We start from the raw sequence: 20,377 nt of genomic DNA, 5'->3' as shown, positions 1-20,377 counted from the left end.
ACCTGAAACTGTCCTAGCACATCCAGGATAGTGATAAATCTCTTAAAAGAAAATGGGTTTAACAAACAATTTGTGGAGTGTACATTTGAAAATGTGTTCAAAAGCTCATCATAATATGGAATATATAGTATTGGTCAAGCAGAAGGCATCATATGCCAGAGATTAGTGAAGTGTCCATGACAGACTGTGTTGCACTATCCTCCACCTGAATGAGCATGGCCAGCTGATTAGTCACTGCTTAAATCTCTTGATGAATAAAGCAGCCCTGCTATAACAGAAGTTAATCCTTGAAAAATCTACAAAGCTGCAAAAATACTCAAGGGTCTTCTATTTACGTGCTATACTTCTCAAAGCTTTCTCTAAGCAGATCATCATCATGGAGATGGTTTTCCTCTTCATGCATGGGCTAAAGAACATTCCCTAAAAAAAAATATCTGGTGAAGATGCAGGAGACCATTGTTCCATCGTCAGCATCCAGGCAGTAGTTATACAGAGCAATTGAAAGTCATCTTTCTCGGTCTCAAAAAGCATAAAAATACTTAAATGCTTATCTGTCACTTTCTGTGGAAGACAGATGAAGAGGATCTAACAGTTCTTCATGAAATACAAAACAAGACTAAACAAACATTGGGAACATTCATTACGACTCTGAATAGGTAAATACCTCTGTGTGTACCAGAGTTGTCTGCATCAATGGCTGGAATGACACTGGTGAAACTAAGGCTGAACAAATAGCATATGGGCTGCTATAGGAGGTATAAAAGGAAATTTCTCAATACTGCAAACATCCCTAAAAGGCTAAAGTCAACAGCAAGATTAGAAGAAAGTTTACATAGGGGGAAGCTTGGAAAAAGAAAGTGAACTATCTTAGATGACTGCTCATCCTTCTGACAGTCGAGATTCTAGTCTACCAGAGATTATAATAAGCAAATAAAGGTATGCAAAGGGATGACATTCATTACTGCCATAGAAGTGTGTCAAAGAGAATAGCTCAAATACTCCCAAATATGAGAGGGCTTGCACTGGTTAGCAATTCTGGTTTAATTATGGTAGGGCAAACAAAGTGCATTGAGGTGGAGATTTTCTAACTTGGTTGAGTAATGACTATCACTTGGAGGATGAAGATACGAGTCTTAGCTGCAACAGGTGCCTCTGACAGCAATCTTAAGATGACAAATAATATGGATATCCAGACACAGCCAGCATGTCCTGCTGAGAATACCTTCATCTTTATGTGAAAAGCACATTATGGAAATAAGTACAGACAATTAGTACAATGGAAAAGATGAAGCATGATTGGATTAATTTCCTTTGTATCTGTCAGATATGAAATGTTAATCAGGACACCTGACATCACACAATGTACTGTCCTTATTACTGTGTACAGGACTAACGTCTAACAGCAGGTTCAACTGCCCACCCCACCACAAAACCTTCTATTTCATTTTGCAAGAATATACATTTCCTAAAGCCTTTCTTCTCGTTTCCCTTGCAGCTTTGTGGATTCATTTGCAATATTTGCAGTGCTCTGGACAGTATTTTGCCTCTAACACACAAGGCTGCTATATCACAGAGAATGAATAAACGAAATGTTGGTGAAAGACATGGCAGTTAAATGATGCACAGTAAAGAAAAAAATGCCAGACTAGCAATAGTAGATGAAGTTGCACATTGTTTACATACTCTAAGCAGCAATAAGGGGGGAAAGAAAGAAGACTGTGGAGTAAATGCATTTATATACAGATTGTGGCACAGATACTGTTATCCTGTGGTTCCCAGGAATACTGGCCGTCACAGCTTGCCAATGCATAGTTTCAGGTGCAAGACATTTTCTACAGGGACATTTCAAATTAAGATATTACCAAATTTTAAAATTCAATTCCTCATTAAATGTAGTATAAAAAGGGGAAACCACATACCAGTGACTTTGGTAACCATATATGCTTCTCTTGTAGTAACTTAGTTATTCCTATGGCTGTGACAAGACAGACAATACCGGTACCAATGGCAATAATTGCTATGACGATTGTTTCTACTCTGCGATCTAAACAAAAGAAAATTTTTACTTTAAGCAAAGTTTATATGATGAACAAGGGCCAAAACAGAAATCCACACTGCTGTTAATCCAACAAGAAAACGCTGCAGGGTAGAGCTAGGAAAATACGTTGCTCGTCGGTATCTGTAACTGGAATTCTTGTAATGATCAGAAGAAATCTTCTCGTAAAAACAATTTATTCAATAAAATCCAAATGCGGTAAAAACCATATACAATAAAAGAATGCTGGAATGCTTTTCAATTATACAATATGTATAATTGTATAATTGAAAAGCATTCCAGCATTCTTTTATTGTATATGGTTTTTACCGCATTTGGATTTTATTGAATAAATTGTTTTTACGAGAAGATTTCTTCTGATCATTACAAGAATTCCAGTTACAGATACCGACGAGCAACGTATTTTCCTAGCTCTACCCTGCAGCGTTTTCTTGTTGGAAAGTTTATATGATCACAACATCTTGTGCACTACTGAACACTTCAGATACGTGACAAACACGATATCACTTCAGAATAAAAACATATATATCTTATTTGTTAATTTACTTCTATTACTACTTGATGCTGTATATTTTCTCATGTACAATCAAATTACTTTTTTCCCACCCAGGGCTGAGCTTGAAAATGGTTCAAATGGATCAGTATTTTAACTGCTGATAAACGATCTAAGGAAAATACATTTCTATATGACCTGGTACTACCGCATCATACCAATTACAGACTTCAAGTCATACTAGTAACATTGTCTAATGTTGCAGTAATAATTTTTCAACATCTGATAAAAATCAGAGAGCAAACTTCAACACATGGCATCAGTAAATCAAAGAAACCTAAAAACATCTCCCCGCTTAAGACCGTTATGAAGACATATCATGCAAACAAAGCGAGTGACTATTTTTGTTAAATGCTGCACCCCTACAGAGTATAAAGGAGAGAAACCCCACAGGTCTGTATTTAGGAATGCAGGAGCCATACCAAGCAAATGATCACAAGGATCAAAGTACGCCTAGCCATATGCACCTTTTAGCAGATGCGCTTAAATGTCTGTGCCTCCCTTTTCAAGCAATTAACAGTGTTTACCACTCAAATCAGTCTTGATTTATAAAGATAAGGAACTCCGCTATGAATCTAGCATCGATGGGAAGTGATATCTTTCGGTTGTGAAAATTAAAGAAAATTAAGCTGTTTAACACAGCTAATAGCCAGAAAATGTCTTGTAAAACTGACAGCTAAAAAATTCTTCTATGATAAAAAATACATTGTATGCATTAGCGCCAACAAAGGCAGACAGTGTTAGCTTGTGTCATAAAATAGATCCCTAACAAAGTTACCAAGGTGAAAGTAACAGGCTATATGTGGAAACTTCCCCAATAAGATGACCAAGAGACAGAAAGTACAGTTGTGTTCACTTACCATAAATGTAGATGTTCGAATGTATTCACTGTTGCAGTCATCACATTTGGGTTACCTGCTTGCAGTAGCACTCGGTCGGCCTGATCAAAGTCTTGGGTCCTGCATCGGTTGCTGTCTCATCATCCATGATGTCAGGTAGTCAGGGGTATAAAGCATGCAGTCGATGCCATTACATCAGTTTTTCTTGCCCCAGATGTCAGGTGCTATGGGAAGCAATTATATACAAGGTTACACCTCCAACAAAAAAGCAAATACACCAAAAAGCAGCTTTAAGCATAGTAAACAATAGAGGTATAGCCAATAGAAGTCAGGGGGCTGGAGGGAGGGTAACCAGGACTGCAACAGTGAATACACTCGAACATCTACATTTATGGTAAGTGTACACAAATGTACTATGTTCTTCGTGTTTCACTGTTGCAGTCATCACATTTGGGTAGATTCCCAAAGCTAAGGATGGGAGGATGAAATTAGATAGCATTAGGACCAACTATAAGGCCCTGCAAGACTGCAGTGGCAAATTCAGATCTGGATTTAGAAAAAATTGGCAAGTGGTAATGCTTGGTGAAGGTATGTACAGAACTCCAGGTAGCAGTTTCTAGGATGTCCCTGGTAGGGACACCTCTGAGAAAGGCTGTAGAGGTAGATGCAGCCCTGGTTGAAATCCCCTGTGGCGTAGGTTTTCCATGGTGCTTATAGCAGAAATGAATGCAATGGCCTATCCAGTTAAAAATGGTTTGCTCTGAAATGGCCTTCCCCTCTGCCCTTGCAGCAAATGCAACCAGCAGATGTTCAGATTTCCTGAGAGGTTTAGTCCTGTCCAAGTAAAATCTAAGTTGCCTGTACACGTCCAAGGAGTGCAGCATTTGTTCCCCTTTGTTCTGTGAATTAGAAAAGAAGGTTGGCAAATGAATGGACTGATTAAGGGCCACACTGGATACCACCTTGGGCAAGATGGAGGGATTGGTCCTGAGGGACACGCTGTCCACAGGAAAGATGATGAAAGGCTCCACCTGCCATGAGGGCCTGTAATTCAGACACCCTTCTTGTTGAAGTGATGGCTAAAAGGAAGGTTGTTTTCCAAGAAAGGAATTTCAACTCTGCATTTGCAGCTGGCTCAAAAGGATGTACAGTGAGGTTTTCCAATACAAAGTTAAGGTCTCAGGCTGGAGTACGGGATCTCCTGGGTGGTCTTAAGTGTTTGGCCCCTCTGAGGAACTGCTTCAGCAGTGGATAAGAGAAGAGGGGTGGTTCTGTATTGTAATGAGCTGAAATGGCTGAGGCACGAATTTTGATGGAGGAAAAGGAAAGGCCCTTGTGAAGCATCTCAGTTAAGTATTGAAGAATCTGAGGTAAATTGGGTGCTGCTGTACCCATCCCCTGAGTTTGGCTCCAGGAACAGAATTTTTTCCATTTTTCAGCTTAGGATTTTCTAGTATTAGGCCTCCTTGCCTCTTGTTTACTGAGGGATGGTAATGGAGAGATCAGGTAATTAGCCAAGCTGCCAGGTTCAGGGTTTGAAGCTGTGGGTGCAGAATCTGGCCCTTCTGCTGGGACAGCAGGGCAGGGGTCTGAGGCAGGTGCCAGCAGTGACACTGCACAAGAGGGGGTACCAGTGTTGGCGTGGCCAGTCTGATGCAATCAGTATTGTCCTTGGTTTGTCCTGTTTGATCTTTAGTAGTACCTTGGAGAGGAGAGGCAGAGGCGGAAAGACAAACTGATAGGGTTTTCCAGGTGAAGGACATCCACTTTCCAAGCTTGTTTGTAGGGAGTCCTTGTGCAGAATTTGTCCAATTGGTAGTTCTGGGGGGAGGCAAACAGGTCTGTCTCTGGGCTCCGCCATTTGTCAACATGTTGAATATCTTTGGTTCCAGTTTCCACTCATGTGGGTCCATGAGATTTCTGCTTAGTTCGTCTGCCAGTGTATTTAGCTTTCCTTGCAGGAATTGAGCCTGTAGGTGTACTTGGTAGCTCAAGGCTGTGTTCCACAGAGCCATGGCTAGCCTGCAGAGAGGGTATGAGTGGGTTCCCCCTGCTTGTTTATATACCACAACAGTGGTGTTGTCCGTCTTTACCAATAATTGTCCTGGAAGAATGTGGTTCTTGAAGGCTGTCAGAACATTCTGTACAGCTAATATTTCTTTTTGATTGATATACGGGTGCATTTGACTTGGGTTCCATTTGCCTTTAATGCACTTCCCTGCCAAGTGAGCCCCCCCATGCATAGACTAATGCTTCTGTTAGGGTTTGGGAGGCAGGGGGTAGAGTGAATGTCAGTCCCTTGTTTTGGTAGCAGGCCTCTGCCCACAAAAGGAACTCTATCTGTAGACAAGGTATGATAGGAATCATTGATTCTAGATCCTGAGAATGTTGACAACATAGGCTTTTTAGATACCATTGTAGTTTCCTCATATGCAGTCTTGCATATGGAATTAGTAAAATGCAAGAGGCCATGAACTCCAGGGCTTGCAGTATTTTCCTTGCAGATAGTTGGGTCTTTGTGGCCAGAAGTTTGAAGCAGGCTGTCAAATGAACTTGGCCTACCTCATGCCAGAGAAACATCTGGGAAGTTGTATTCAAGCTTGCTCCCAGGAATACAATTTGTTGGCAGGGTACAAGATGTGATTTATTTTTGTTTATGGTGTACCCCAGAGAAGTTAGCAATTTCTTTACAAAAGCCAGATGATTTAATAGTATGTCCTGGCTTTCTGCCTGAATTAGACAATCGTCCAGGTATAGGTATATTTGACTATTTCTTTGCCTGCAAAATGCAATGACTGGAGCTAGGCACTTTGTGAATACCCTGGGCGCAGTAGATAACCCAAAGGGCAGTGCAGAGAATTGATAGTGCATATAGCCTGCTCTGAAGCATAGGTATCTTCTGCAAGATTCCCTTATTGGGATGTGCAGGTAGGCTTCCTTTAAATCCAGTGTTGCCAACCAGGCATCTTTGCCTAGCATAGGAAACAGCTGATGAAGAGTTAGCATCTTGAATTTTGGGATCACCAAAAATGTGTTTAGGATAGACAGGTCCAGGACAGGACGCCAGGAATTGTCTTTTCTGGGTACCAAGAAAAGTCTTGAGTAGAAATCTTGTCCCTATTCTTCTTCTGGGACAGGTTGAATAGTCCTGATGCTTAAAAGACAGAATATTTGCTTTTGAGCCTCTGCCCACTTATTTGGGGGAAGATCTGGCCAACCGTTTGGGGTTGGTAAGGAGTGGAAGTGGAATCTGTATCCTTGGGAAACTATATTTAAAACCCATTTGTCCTGGGTAATGAGCTCCAAATTTTTTGCCTGCAGGGCAAGCTTTCCACCTAAAGGAACAGTCAGTTGTGCAGGGCTTGGAAGATTTAAAGTTAAGTCATTGAGACAGTTTACCATAGGGGGGAGTCTTACTACTCCCTGCTTTGGAAGTGGGAGCACCCGACTGCTTAAGTCCTGTGAGTACCTTGAGACTGAAGCCTGGGTGTTCTGCTAGTTCTGGGTTTGGACTGAAGGCCTGGAAGAGGCAAGAAAGGACTAATTCTTAGAGGGCCAATGCCTACTAAATCTGGGAGGCTGCACTTGCAGGAAATCTAACAGTTTGCATAGATTTAGCTTTTTCCTCCATCTTTTTAAGTACTTCTTCTGCTTTGTTGCCAAAAAGGCAGTCTTGGTTTAAGGGAGCATCCAGCAATTTAGCTTTAACATGATCTGGCAAAGATTGCTCCTTAAGCCAAGCATGCTTTTTAAGTACAGACCCAGTGACAGCAGCCCTGCAGGATGCCTCTAATGAATCAAAACCACATTGCAAAGTATGTTTTCCAACTTGTTCAGCAGAATGCCTTAAATCATGTAAATCTTTATTTTCAGTGGTCTGTCTTTCAGCTTTTTCCCGGTAAGGGGTCGCCACAGTGGAACTCCGGTCCACTAATGATTGGCAGTAGATTTTTATGAAACGCCGAGGTGCCAGCTCGACGCCCAACCTTCAACGAAGGCACACCCATTTGCGCACGCATATCAACGCTACCCAACCACGGGGAGGACATGCAGACTCCACACAGAAGGCACTCCCAAGCAAAGCAGAGAATCGAACTGGAGAACCTCTTGCTGTGAGGAAACACTACCGCTGTACCACCGCGGAAAATAAATCTTTATTTTCAGTACAGTCAGAAATCAAAATCATTTTTTGTTTAAGCAATCCAATAATATGCTGCTACTGTAACATATGAAACTGGCAGTTTAAGGCCCTAATGGCCAAGGTTGCAGAAGTATATACCTTCTTACCCCATCTATCCAGCACCCTGGAATTTCTATCAGAAGGGGTAGGATTTTTGGCAGTAGTAAACAATGCCCTTGGGTCCCTGTGAAATGGTCTCAGGATCCGCAGTAGGATTTTTAAAGAGAAACTTGTGAGAGTCAGGAACCCTGTAAATACCCATCAGGTTTTCCGAGAGCAGGAGGTAGAGAGTCAGGGGCCAGGCTAGATTCCAAGACAGCATCAACAATGTCCAATACAGGAGGGATAGCTAAAGGCCTGTTTTGGGGCAGGAGTAAGAAATCCCTAAGCCTCTTTTTGGAGTCAGAGTAATCCTGGCTTTCCCAGCGAAAATGCTCCCTAAGAGTATGCAAGGTTTCACCAAAAGAGAAATCCTCTGGAGGGGAAGCAGAGGGAATGGAGTCCTTTGCATCAGAATCCTCATAGGTAGAGAAGGGTAAATCCGGGTCATTAAGAGGAAACAGAAATTTCAGAGTCCTGATCAGAAAAATCAGAAGGAAAATCAGTTCTACGTCTCTTAGAGGGGGAAGGGAAAGGTCTTCAGCCATTCTTATTTGTTTTTTAGGCATGGGGCCTGACCATGCAGTCTGGGCGTCGGTTTTCTAGGCAAGGATAGAGATTTAGACCTTGAAGAAGATGGCGTCAGTTTAATATGCAAGTTAGTAGGCTTGAATACACCCTCAGAAGCTGGTGCCTACACAGCGGCTCCGGACCCACCCAAGGTAGAGACATCCGCAGGTTCCACAGTTGAAGCATCTCGCTGCATACCGGACTCTGAATGGGACTCAGTAGGGCCTGCGAATCTGAAGTAGCGGGTATCATGGGCTGTGAATGTGCCTCACTGAGTACCGGTGAACTGGCGACTAGCTTAGGAGAAGCATTGTTGGCAGCTTTGGACCTACACTGTGTCTGTCTTTATCTTTGCATTTTTTCGGAATGTCGGTAGTTGGGTGGCTTACCGAAGCCATTTCTGGATAATTGAACAGAGTACCAAAATATTTAGAAGCATAAATAAACCGACAACGAATAGTTCGAGGTTGGAATAAGGCAGAAAACTAACAGCAAGGTACATCGTGGTCTGGGCCTATGCAAGGAATGCAGTACGAATTAAAATCTTTGAGGGATTTGCTTTCCACAAGAAATACAATTGTTAACTTTTACTGACATCGGTTTAGAGCAAGAAAAAGGTTCCCCAACAGGGCACTTAGCTTAGTTGAAGACTTTGGTTCTGAAACTCGAAAACGAACATTTCAGAAATCGGCTGACTGGCAAACTGCTTCTGCTTTGGGCACCACACTGCAAGAATGACTGATGTAATGACATCGGCTGCATGCTTTACAACCCCCGACTACTTGACATCATGGAAGATGATATAGCAACCGACGCAGGACCCAAGACTTTGACAATCAGGTCAACTGAGGGCTACTGCAAGCAGATAACTCAAATGTGATGACTGCAACAGTGAAACACGAAGAACATCATGACAATCACTGGTTATTTTTTCTGAATATGATTTGCTTTGAAGACAGAAATAAGGTATTGTGTCAGTGTGATGAGTTTGCGTATGTGCTAAAGTATGCTCAGTTCAGTGCTCCCTTCATAGTATTGAAGATAGCCTTTCAGAGACCAACTCTACCATTCAGTATTAGAAAATGAATTTAACAAGCATCCTTAGCATCCTGCTGAGATACAAAATTAATCAGACTTTAGAGCGCCAAAGAAAGAGATGTGATGCCACTACTTCGAGGTAGGACTGCAGAGAAAGAGATTAAACTTTTGTTTCAGCCAGTACAGGGCTATGACAGTAACAGCTGTTATATTCTTAGCAAAATCTGCATTTAAGGAAATGTTAACTTTACTTGGTGCAGTATTACTACCATTTTGTTCCCTTTTACTGTGTCTACCTTCAGAGTAGACTTTAATATATACTTCAGTCAGTGCTTTCCTAATATATACTTCAGCCAGTGCTTTCCTCCTTTGCTTGTGCATCCTTTTCCTAAACGTGTTTCCTCATACCCAGTCTGTAATGCTTGACACCCCTCTTTTTATATGGCTGCACCATCCTGGCCAATGCTCATGCAGTGCTTATTTCCTTAAAAGGTTTTCCAACATTTCAAAAGTAGCAACAATATCCACCTGTTCACCTGTGAAACGAGGTACTTACTTCTGCAATTAAATCACTAACAGTGTACTCTGCCTTTCTTCCACATCTTTAAACCTTTTCTGACAAGCATTTCAGACAAGTTTAAAACACTCAAGTAGTGTTTATCATTACATGTCTGTGTCAATTATGCTCAATGCATGCAGTACCTTACCTGTTAGCCAAGGAGTTAAAATCATACACTGCTGTTTCAAATAGATGTTGACAAATCAGGAATCAGTACCCTGACAAATGCCTGAATAAAGATATCAAACTCAACCTCTCTTTATACTGAGAGAATATTAGCACTGGCCTTGGCATCCGGGGCTCAGCTTTCACCTCTATTATTCACCTACCAATGAAGGGCCAGAATGTCCCCCATCATGTTGACTGCTCCATTCCTCTCATTCTTCACCTCCTACAGGGTTGCACTCTCTTTGCTCTTCTGTGCCTCACAGTTTCATTCTCTTAGTTGATAAGGCATTTTTTTTTCTTCTAATTCAAACTACAGTTTTTTCAGTTCAAAGATTTTGAGGTCTGGTGATGGATTAGTGTTGCATTGCTGCATGCTGTGTACGTGCATCCACTACCAGGCTGTCTTGAGTTTTACTAGACTGAGTCTTAGCTGCAACAGGTGGGCCTTGTTTCATCACTAGACATAGTGGCATACAAAATTCCCTTTGCTTTGCACTTTTCAGTCATCAGTGACAGACATTTTCTCATACACCACAGAACATATTTGTGCTTGCGTTTTTCATATGTCGACTAAAAAAAAGAACTACTGTGCAAGATAAGCTGCCGTTTACCTTATGGGAGCAATGGCAAAATACACTTTTTGGGATCAAAACATTTTTACAGGCTATACAATTCTCCTATACAATACTTTCATAGCTCCTTTTGCATTTTCTTTTACTACCTGTACTTGTGTGGACTTTGGAGGTGTCTCTTAGAAAAAAAAGAATTATAAGGCACTTATACCCCTCCTCCCAATCACTGCAACTTCAAGTTAGGGGCTTAAATCCAAAAGGGTCTGTAGTTTCACTCAAACAATGTCACACACAAAACCCAAGTATTACTGAGAAAATTTACACCAGGGGAATGGTAAAGAATACTGGTCATCACTGAAGCTCACAGATATTAACAATAGCTCCATATAGCTTAGTTTCCAAATCTTAACATGCTATTTCATGTGGTACAAGGTTTGATTCTCTCAACCTTCATTCACATGATCTTTATAAAATACAGTTTGAATACACTGCATTTATTTTAACTGTATTTGCTCTAATATTGCTACACACTTGCTAGCTTGCACTTGAATTGTTTTTAGTGCTGTTTTGGCTGCCTTTCTGAAAAATAAATAAAACATTCTAAAGTTGTTTCCTGCCTTTTCTGTAACTAGCCTAGTCCAGATACAGATTTGCTGTATCCAGGACTGTTTGTAAGCTTCTGAGCCACCCTCCCCCCACCCCCCAAGTCTTTGTGTTGGAGGGAAGCCATCTCTCTCAACATTTCTGGTTTAAAAGCCCATGTTTTTCCTGTAACTAGTCTAGTCCAGATACAGATTTGCTGTAGCCAAGACTGTTTGTAAGCTTCTGAGCCCCCCACGCCTTTCTGCATTGGAGGGAAGCCTTCTAGCTTATCAGTGGGAGTGGTAAGCACTAGGTAGCCTACCTACCACAAGAGGAGTGGTTTCTGGCCCAGGCATTGTAGTTTATTGGCTGTTTGGGCAGTTTTTCCATCTCTTTCAACTTTCTGGTTTAAAAGCCTTGTTTGTGCTCATTTCCCACCTTTCCTGTAACTAGTTTAGATACAGACTTGCTGATCCAGGACTGTTTGTAAGCTTCTGATCGGCACCAAAGTCTGCTCTTCAATTTTTCCCTTAGATTTGCTAGTTCTCTCCTCTCTTGCACTTTTACTAGCTCATTAGTCTAGCAATTCACCAGACTTCTTGTAGCAATTATTGTAGCACACAAAAGTGGTACCAGCACTAAACGTTTTACAAGGAAACAGATCCAGTATTTATTAAGGCCCACCCCTCCAGGCATGTCTTAAGGTCAGTTCCCTGTGCTTTCTCCTATTAACCTGGTGAACTTGGGCATCCTGAGGCAATATAGCGACTGCGTCATGTACACCAACAACCCTCTCCTCTTACCTCCTTACACTCAGACTTGCAAGAGATGCACCTGTATATCCAAATTGGAAGCCACGCACTCTCCAGCCAAGACCGGAATAGCTGGTCAAGAGGAGAAGGTCAACACTTGCATCACACCACTTGGAACACGCAAGCCCTCCAGAACACACCAGCACAGCCTTCACATAAAAGTACAAACCACACACCCACCTTCGTAGAGGCTCTCAAAAATCTACCCAAACAGCACAGACCTCCACGGCAGAAATGCAGTCGACCACCACAACACAACACTAATCATGAGAGACAACTCTCCTTAACAGTGTGCCTCTCAACCAAAGCCCCTAAGACAAAACAGCATGCCCAACACACTAGTCATAGGTGACAATAGTGAGGAACACTGATGTCCCACTCACTAGACTGAATAGAGAGAAACTAAGAGTCAGCTGCCTGTCAGGTGCCAGGATACGCCACATAATGCACGCACTCAGGTCCCTCAACAGGTTCAAATATGACTGTCACTGTACATATGGGTGTGAACGACCCGAGACGTACCTCCCTGGACTACATGAAGAGAGACACGGAGGAGCTCTCGGATTATGCAGCCCAGCCGGGTAAGACCCTAGCCCTCAGCAGCATCCTACCATCAGCCAGAATTATACCACAGTACAAGCAGAAAATTATTGATTTCAACAATTGGCTAAGTTTCTGGTATCATTCTAAGGGGATCCAGTATCTGTCTGCCTGGGATGACATGACTGACAGACCTCGATGCTTTGCTAGAGATGGCCTGCATCTGTCACCCCTGGGCTTCCGGATACTGGTCAAGGCTGTCACCCCTATAGTGCCTTTTAGGTGGGGTTCCAAAGACCAAATTTCCACTCTAACTACAAACAAATGCAATCTGAGGGTCATGCTGCTCAATGCTAGAAGTCTAAACCTCAAAATGCACTCACTCGAAGCACTCCTTAAAATGGAGAATATCGACATTTGTGCTGTAACAGAGACCTGGTTCAAGGCAGCAGAAAGTACCCCTGCACTACCAGGCTATAACTCATTACATACATTTCAGCCCCAGAACTTGGACCAAAGCTCCAAATGCGGTGGTGTTTCCATATTCATAAAAGATGCGCACATCTCCAGATTGTTAGCCCAACATAACCCATCAAAGATATTTCAGGTGCAGCTAACATTTGGTAAGACAACGATTCAGGTCATAGCCTGCTATAGGTCCCCAACCATGTCCCAAGGCTCACACTCCACGTTCCTAAGCACCCCGGAGAATATCAGGGTCCAACCCAACACTCACACTAGGCGACTTCAACTGCCCCTCCCATTAACTCTCAAAACTACTCATATACCAATACACTTGCTCAACATTTCCTGGAGTTCATTAATTTCAGTGCCCTGGACCAGCTAGTTCTTATCCCCACTAGAGATAGCAACATCCTTGACCTGGTCATTACTAACATGGGTGACCACTGCTCTACACCAATAGTCAACTCCTCCCTGGTTAGATCTGATCACAAACTAATAACCTTGGAAATCCACATCCCTCCCACCACCCGCAAAGGTAACCACCATGAAAAACTTCTCCAAAGCTAACTTTGGGCTCCTAAAAACAGAGGTGGCTAACTTCATGGCACCCACGCAAATGGAGAATAGTTGCATGACCGCCAAATCATACACCAATGCACTGTACGAACACGTACACAAATGCATGGATCTCGCAATACCCAACAGAACCAAGATGCTCGCCTCCAAAAAAAGGAAGCCAATTTGGTGGTCCCCTGCCATAAAACTCTACAACAGAAGGAGGAAACTGATGCGGAATAAGGTGAAGTCCCAAGACTGGAAAAACTCCCTTATCACCCTCAACAAAAAGTTGAGATCCCTCATCAAATTCTCTAAAGCTAGCTATGAAAATAGAATTGCAGCAGATAGTAAAGACAACCACAAGGACTTCTATAGTTCTATAAAGAATCTCCACGGTAATACCCAGATTTTTTCTGAGCTACGGCACAATGGTACCTCCTATACCGAGCAAACAGATATTGCCAATATACTGGCCGACAGATTCAGTGCCAAATTTACCCTCCCCCCCCCAAGGACCACTTACAATACCAGATTACCAGGCACCCAGTAGTACTGCTGCACAGGTTAAAACAGCACTGTCCAAGGCCAAGAATACAGCTTCTATGGGACCTGACAATATCCCTGGCTGTGTTCTACAAACTACAGAGTGAAGTGGCACCTCACCTGTGTGCCCTGTTCAATCACAGCCTCAACTCAGACTTTGTCCCTACCGAATGGCACACTGCTACAGTCATCCTTCTCCACAAAGGAGGAGCGACTACAGACCCTGGAACTATCGCCCCATTAGCCTGATGAGTCTGATATGCAAAGCTATGCAACGCATTATCATGGACCTAACAAACAAGGATATAGGTTATCTCCAAACTCTGGATCCCACACAGTTTGGTTTTGTGAAGGGTAGATAATGCTTGCTCAACTTAGTAGACTACTTTGAGTCCGTCATCAGAGCTGTGGATGAAGGCAAGATGGTTCATATAGCCTACCTTGATCTGACCAAGGCCTTTGATACCATGCCTCACTCAGGAATCATAGGAAAAACTCACTAAGCTAGTCATCAACCCCTATATCACTAGGTGGGTTGCAAACTGGCTCACAGATGGAGCACACAGTGTGAAAGTAGCTGACTCCAAGTCAGACTGCCGACTAGTCACGAGTTGATTCCCACAGGGTTCGGTCCAGGGTCCTCTCGGCATCTACTTCTCTGAAGTTCAGGCCAACATGAAGGGACACTGACTGAAAGTTTGCAGATTGCAAGCTGGGAGCTATTAACTCCCCAAGTGATGTTGACATCCTACAGAATGGCCTCACTGAGACCAACGACTGGTGTCAGAACCATGGCCTTAAGCTCAATGCCAAAAAATGTGTCATCCCCTTTGAGAAAAATCCGGTTCCCATGAATGACCATATTGATGGGAGTCCACTGAACACAGAAGGCTTTATAAGAGATCTGGGAGCACAGGTTGAAAGCAACCTCTCTTTTGATCATCACATTGCCACTGTGGTCAGAAAGTCCTTCTATGTGGCACATCTCATTAAACAAGGGTTTTGCATCCAGGAAGAGAGAGACCATTGTCTCCCTTTACTATTCCCTCATTAGGCCAATCATTGAGTACAATGCCCCATTTGGCATGTACCTCACTAGACACCTGCAGCAACTGGAGAGGCCACAAAATTACCTCATAAAGGGGATCCTAGGCCTTAAACACTTGTCCTAGATGTACAGACTCAAAACTCCAACTATTCTCTGCCTACTTAGAGGAGATCTCTGCTTGACTTACAAAGCCATATCTGACCCAGCTCTTTTAGAAATGCTATCCCAATCCCACCACACCACATGCTCCAGAGACCTCAACCTCATTACCACAATCAACAGAACGTACTGGAGGTACAGGTTCATAACCCAGAGACTGTCCATGCTATGGAATAGACTCAGCATTGCACCTCGCTGACCCTCTTCAAGAGAAATCTTGAGTGGATGGGAAATAGAAAATTCACCCCGGGGATAACTCCGTGGCGCCACTCAACAGAGGCAGTAGGAACTAAGGTCGGGTGGCATGATGCCAGGGCTATGGCTAGGCTTGTAAAGGGCCCAGGGTCATTAGCCTAGTACATACCTATGAACTTATGTACCCTGATCCCTAACAGCATGCAGAAACTCTCCAGTATCCTTCAACAGGGTACCAGCATCTCCTGCAAATGAAAGGGGATTGAATCAGTAAGTGCCTGAGTCAGTGGAGAAGAAAGCAATTATAGGGCTGGTGCTGTAAATGCTATGTGCAGGAGTTCTGCTGCTCCTAAGTATAAATATTCAGAAGAAATTCCCCGTCTCCAGCCAGTCCTTTCTCAAGATCAAACTTAACTCCAGGGCTAGTCAACTTTTCCTGCCTAGATTAAGACAAGATGTACCCAAATGTAAATGCAGTCTAGATTATAGCTCAATGAATCCAACTTGGACTAGTTTAATGCTCCGGTTTGATATTAAAGGGAAATGTACCTGTGGCTGCTATGAACCAGATGGTCTTTGCACAACGTGGAGAGCGCAGTTATCAAAATATTTTCAAGGAAACTGGTGCCAGTGATCCTCCCAACATAGTTCTGTGCAGCCTTAACACAGAGATACCTAATTTTTGAGCAATGTATACACCTTGCTTGAGACACCATCTGCGCCAATGTCTTTTTCACTGCATATTTGCTAGATGGCCTTCTAAGATTCATTTTCAAATATAACAAATGTCAACTGAAGCAGTTGCCTCTTCTCCCAATTAGAAAAGTTTGAGATTTCTCAGAAAATTATCAGTTCTGTAACTGTGATCAGTACCCTGAGAAATCTGCACATGCCGACATAAAAATGTGATTAATGTCTGAGAGCCTGATAGTGTTTTACCTTCTCCCTTACATTTAATCTACATGTCAGAAAAATGATGAGACTTGATGCTCAGTACCCAGGTTTGCAAGGGCACCATTTCTATTTGACGCAGAAACAGCTCGTTATTTAACAACTCAGAACACCAGAAGACTTGTGTGGCACTCTTGACTTAAATGATTTAAACACAGCGGAAGTCTCTCTCTCATTTTACCTTCTAGCTCCTGCCACTATGTACAATCTTTCCTTATGAACAGAGACTAGTCTTTTGAGCAGCAGCCCTTGGTTTAATATTAAAACATCTCACCACTAAAGCTGAAAAGTTGAGGTGGATTTCAGTACTAAGCACTCTAATGTCTCTTGCGCCAAGTAAGTCTGTTTTTTTAAAGTCTTCAAGATAAGGTCTACTGTCCAGCATTCAGCAGTCTGGCTAGTGCGGAGAAGGAAAGTATGAAATTAAGTTTTGCGGTTCATCAAATAATCATTTCATGGTGTCAATCCTTGTAAGCAGGTTGGCCAAATCTAGTTAACAGTCCAATCTGTGACAAACAGCAGGATGTAGAAAAATAAAGCCTGAATTTTGGAATGCACAATTCTCCAAACATTGTCTGTCCCATGGTCATTAAATTCAGTACATTTGCCCTTTCAAGTCTCTTGACTTGGGATTTCATCCATCTAAAGAAATCCTCCTCAACATTAAAGTGCTCCCCATTAAGGCAGGGTAATTACCTGCAATATCCTTCTCAAGTTCATGCTGCTAAGCATCGCTCTGTGTAAGGTAAACTTTTGATTCTTTGGCATTAACTGTTTTGTGATGTCTTTTCTGTTGCCTTAACTGCTTTAAATCTTACAATATTTGGTGATTATTCTGTTGCCTTATCTGCTTTAGGTCATATAGTATTTTGTGATTATATTGAGATGAATAGCTTGCATATGCAGTTTTGGTGTACTTTTTCTCGCGACTCTAGTTTTGTGAATATTTAATGTCTATTTTCCCTGTCGCAAGGAGCTCCAACACCTTATGATCACGAGTAGCTTAGCGTTTGAATTGTACTCGTATGATTTCTTGTTTTTTAATGAAAGAAAACTGTAAATGTGAATATTTACCAACTAAGTTTCTTGTTGCAAGGAGCAACAGGCAACTTAACTTCACATTTAGATGTATCTATAGTATTTTCACTGTAATTTCTTGGTGTAGCACTAAAGTAAAAGGAAGAACTATTGCCTGAAAGTGTACCAATTGTTGTTGTCCTCAGTATCCTGGGTTTCTGTTTTCCTGCTTTGTGAATTATTGCCTTGTGTATGTCTACACTGTGCTGTTGTTAACTACTGTTCTGCATTACTTTATGCATAGGTGTAAACACTACTGTGTTCTTAGCTAGCTGTGTGTGCAAGACACTCATACAATGGAAATTAATGCAAGGTATACTCTCTGCCTACCTGCATTAATTTTTTTCTCTCTACCCATGGTATTTTTCTCTCTCTCTTTTTCTGAATTACTTGCTTATAACTAATCTCCCTCCTCTCTGTTTTTATAGCCCTAGTGGATTTTTCCCTGCAGTTTTCTCCTGGCCACAGTACAGGCAGCACAGGTTTGAGGATCTTAACAGATATCCTGCAACTCTATCTGTCCGGAAGCCACCATTTTAAGCTTAAAATAATACCACTGAAGTATGTGTCCCAGTAAATAAGTACTACATAAGCTAATCTTTTAATTAATGCTAGACTTTATAAGCACAACAAGAATTTAGTGTTTTTTTTACTAGTCACCATGAAAAGCAGACGCCAGCAGCTCCTATCCTCTCTCTTTGGTTACCCACTATCCTCATACTGTTTCTGTGCATATTCTCCTGTTCTGCACTTTACCCTTCATTGAAATCATTTCTAGCCTCACTCATAATTGCCTTTCCTAGTACACCTGCCCTGTTTTACTGTCTTCAGACTCTTACATATTGTTTTTTTATGTTTTTCCCTGCTTTTAGCTGCTAGCAATATCTCTCTCCCCATGCAAAGCCCCTCTCTATTGTAGCTTATTTTAACCATACAGCACTGGGTTTCCTTCAAGTAAATCTACTTGTGTAGCTTGAGGCCAGTGTCCTTTTGTAAGCTTACTTCTGGTCATACTTTATTTCTTTTTATTTTATTTCTGGTGACTATACCGTTAGAAACTTTATATCCTTGTCTCTCAAGCTAGTTTTTCACTATCTTTTCTGATTGTTTCTATGACTTCATCTTGGCCAGGGTGCCAGCCCCGCTCCAGTCGCCCTCGCTACACTTAGGCTCACTTCGCTCCCCTACCCCCATTCTCACCCACCACCATTACAATTACCTTTATACCTAACTATCCCTCCCCTTCCTGTCCCACTAGCCACTACAATTCCACTTCCTGCCTATCATAACCACCTTACTAATCTGTCAATCTTATCAATACCACTTCATCTATACCACTGTCTCTCTACCTACTCTTATCTGACCATATTATTTTCTAATATCTTCTACACTACTCCTTATTCTATCTCCACCTCTTACCACTCCAGTCTCTCTGACCTACTCCTATGTTCACCAACTTCTCACTCATACAACATATATCCAACTACTTCATCTTTTACTATCTCCCCTAATCTCTTTACTACCTATATCTCAAGTCTATATAAACTATCCATAATACATGTTTTTAAACCTTCCCACAAAACTAAGTCAAAACTATACAAACTCCATCTAGCATCTACTACACACTCTCCTCACTAAAAACCTACTCTGTTCTGGAGATATCCATCCCAACCCTGGCCCCTCTTCTCTCCCCAGAACTACCTCTACACTGCCTCCATCTTACTCCTTTAACAGTCACCAACCTCAGTCACAACAATCATCTCCATCCAAATACTTAACTATTTACTCACTGAATATTCAGAGTCTAGCAAATAAAGTCACTGAGCTGCACTCATGGATAGCTCTCAATACACCTCACATCCTCTCCCTATCTGAAACCTGGCTCAAGCCACACATCTCAAATAGTGAAATACTCCCGCCAGGTTATAATATCTTCCGATCTGATAGACCTGCAAAAAAAGGTGGTGACGTGGCCATCCTCTACTCAAACATTCTTAACCTCTCACCATACCCTTCCCCAATTCCTGACTTCCTCCCAGACAAAATAATCATCCTTAACTGCCATCTGAATCCCCACAAAAAACTTGCAATTGCCTCTACCTTCCACCTGGTAATCTTCCCATTCTTGAAAACATCCTATCCTGGTTCTCCCACAACATACCATACGAGACACTTATCCTTGGTGATGTCAACACGGATTGGTCCAAACTCACAACTGACTTCCCCCAACTCAGTATCCACCTACACGGCTTCCACCAACTTATAACATCTCCCACTCGCTTCCATAAAATTTCCTCTTCCAGCTCCATCATAGACTGGATCCTTACCAATTCCCCCCACCAATACCACAATCCCACCACCTTACCTGACTCTCTCATTGATCATCTCCCTACCACCATCTTAAGACACTACTCCCATATTCCTAAACCCCAACTTATCAAAGACTGTCGAAAACTACTGACTTTCAATTCATCCCAATTTAACTCCATTCTCCACAACATAGATTGGTCCATTCTAAAACTCCTCCCCCTAAACGATGCTGTAAGCACTTTCAATAGCATCTTCATGAATACTCTAAACTCCATAGCTCCCTCTAGGAAGATCAGAGTAAAATCAAACCATGCTCCCTGGCTCTCCAAAGAGACTAGGTCCCTTATGAAACAAAGCGATCATGCTTGGAAAACCTGGACTAAAACTAAACAACCACCTTTTCTTCAAAAATACAGGCAACTGAGGAACCCTGCAAAAAAACATACAACTAATGACAAACGTTATACTATAGCTCTGCTCAGCTTAACAACAAATCCAATCCT

The 20,377-nt window shown here is 42.2% G+C and overlaps 1 protein-coding gene across 1 annotated transcript in view; it reads right to left on the bottom strand.

Moving 5' to 3' along the window:
* LOC122805367 (interferon gamma receptor 1-like) overlaps window positions 1–20,377 on the bottom strand; it is a 612,289-nt gene that overhangs the window by 219,711 nt on the left and 372,201 nt on the right. Inside the window, exon 6 of the mRNA XM_044075464.1 lies at window positions 1,920–2,044. Within this exon, the coding sequence (XP_043931399.1) occupies window positions 1,920–2,044 (125 nt within the window). The remainder of the gene's footprint in view (window positions 1–1,919; window positions 2,045–20,377) is intronic.

Source organism: Protopterus annectens, chromosome 1.part1, assembly GCF_019279795.1.
Source record: "Protopterus annectens isolate FY-2018-M chromosome 1.part1, PAN1.0, whole genome shotgun sequence".
NCBI classification, from domain to species: Eukaryota; Metazoa; Chordata; order Ceratodontiformes; family Protopteridae; genus Protopterus; species Protopterus annectens.
Note: the sequence above shows the minus strand (reverse complement) of the source record. Positions and strands in the feature narration are given on the sequence as shown.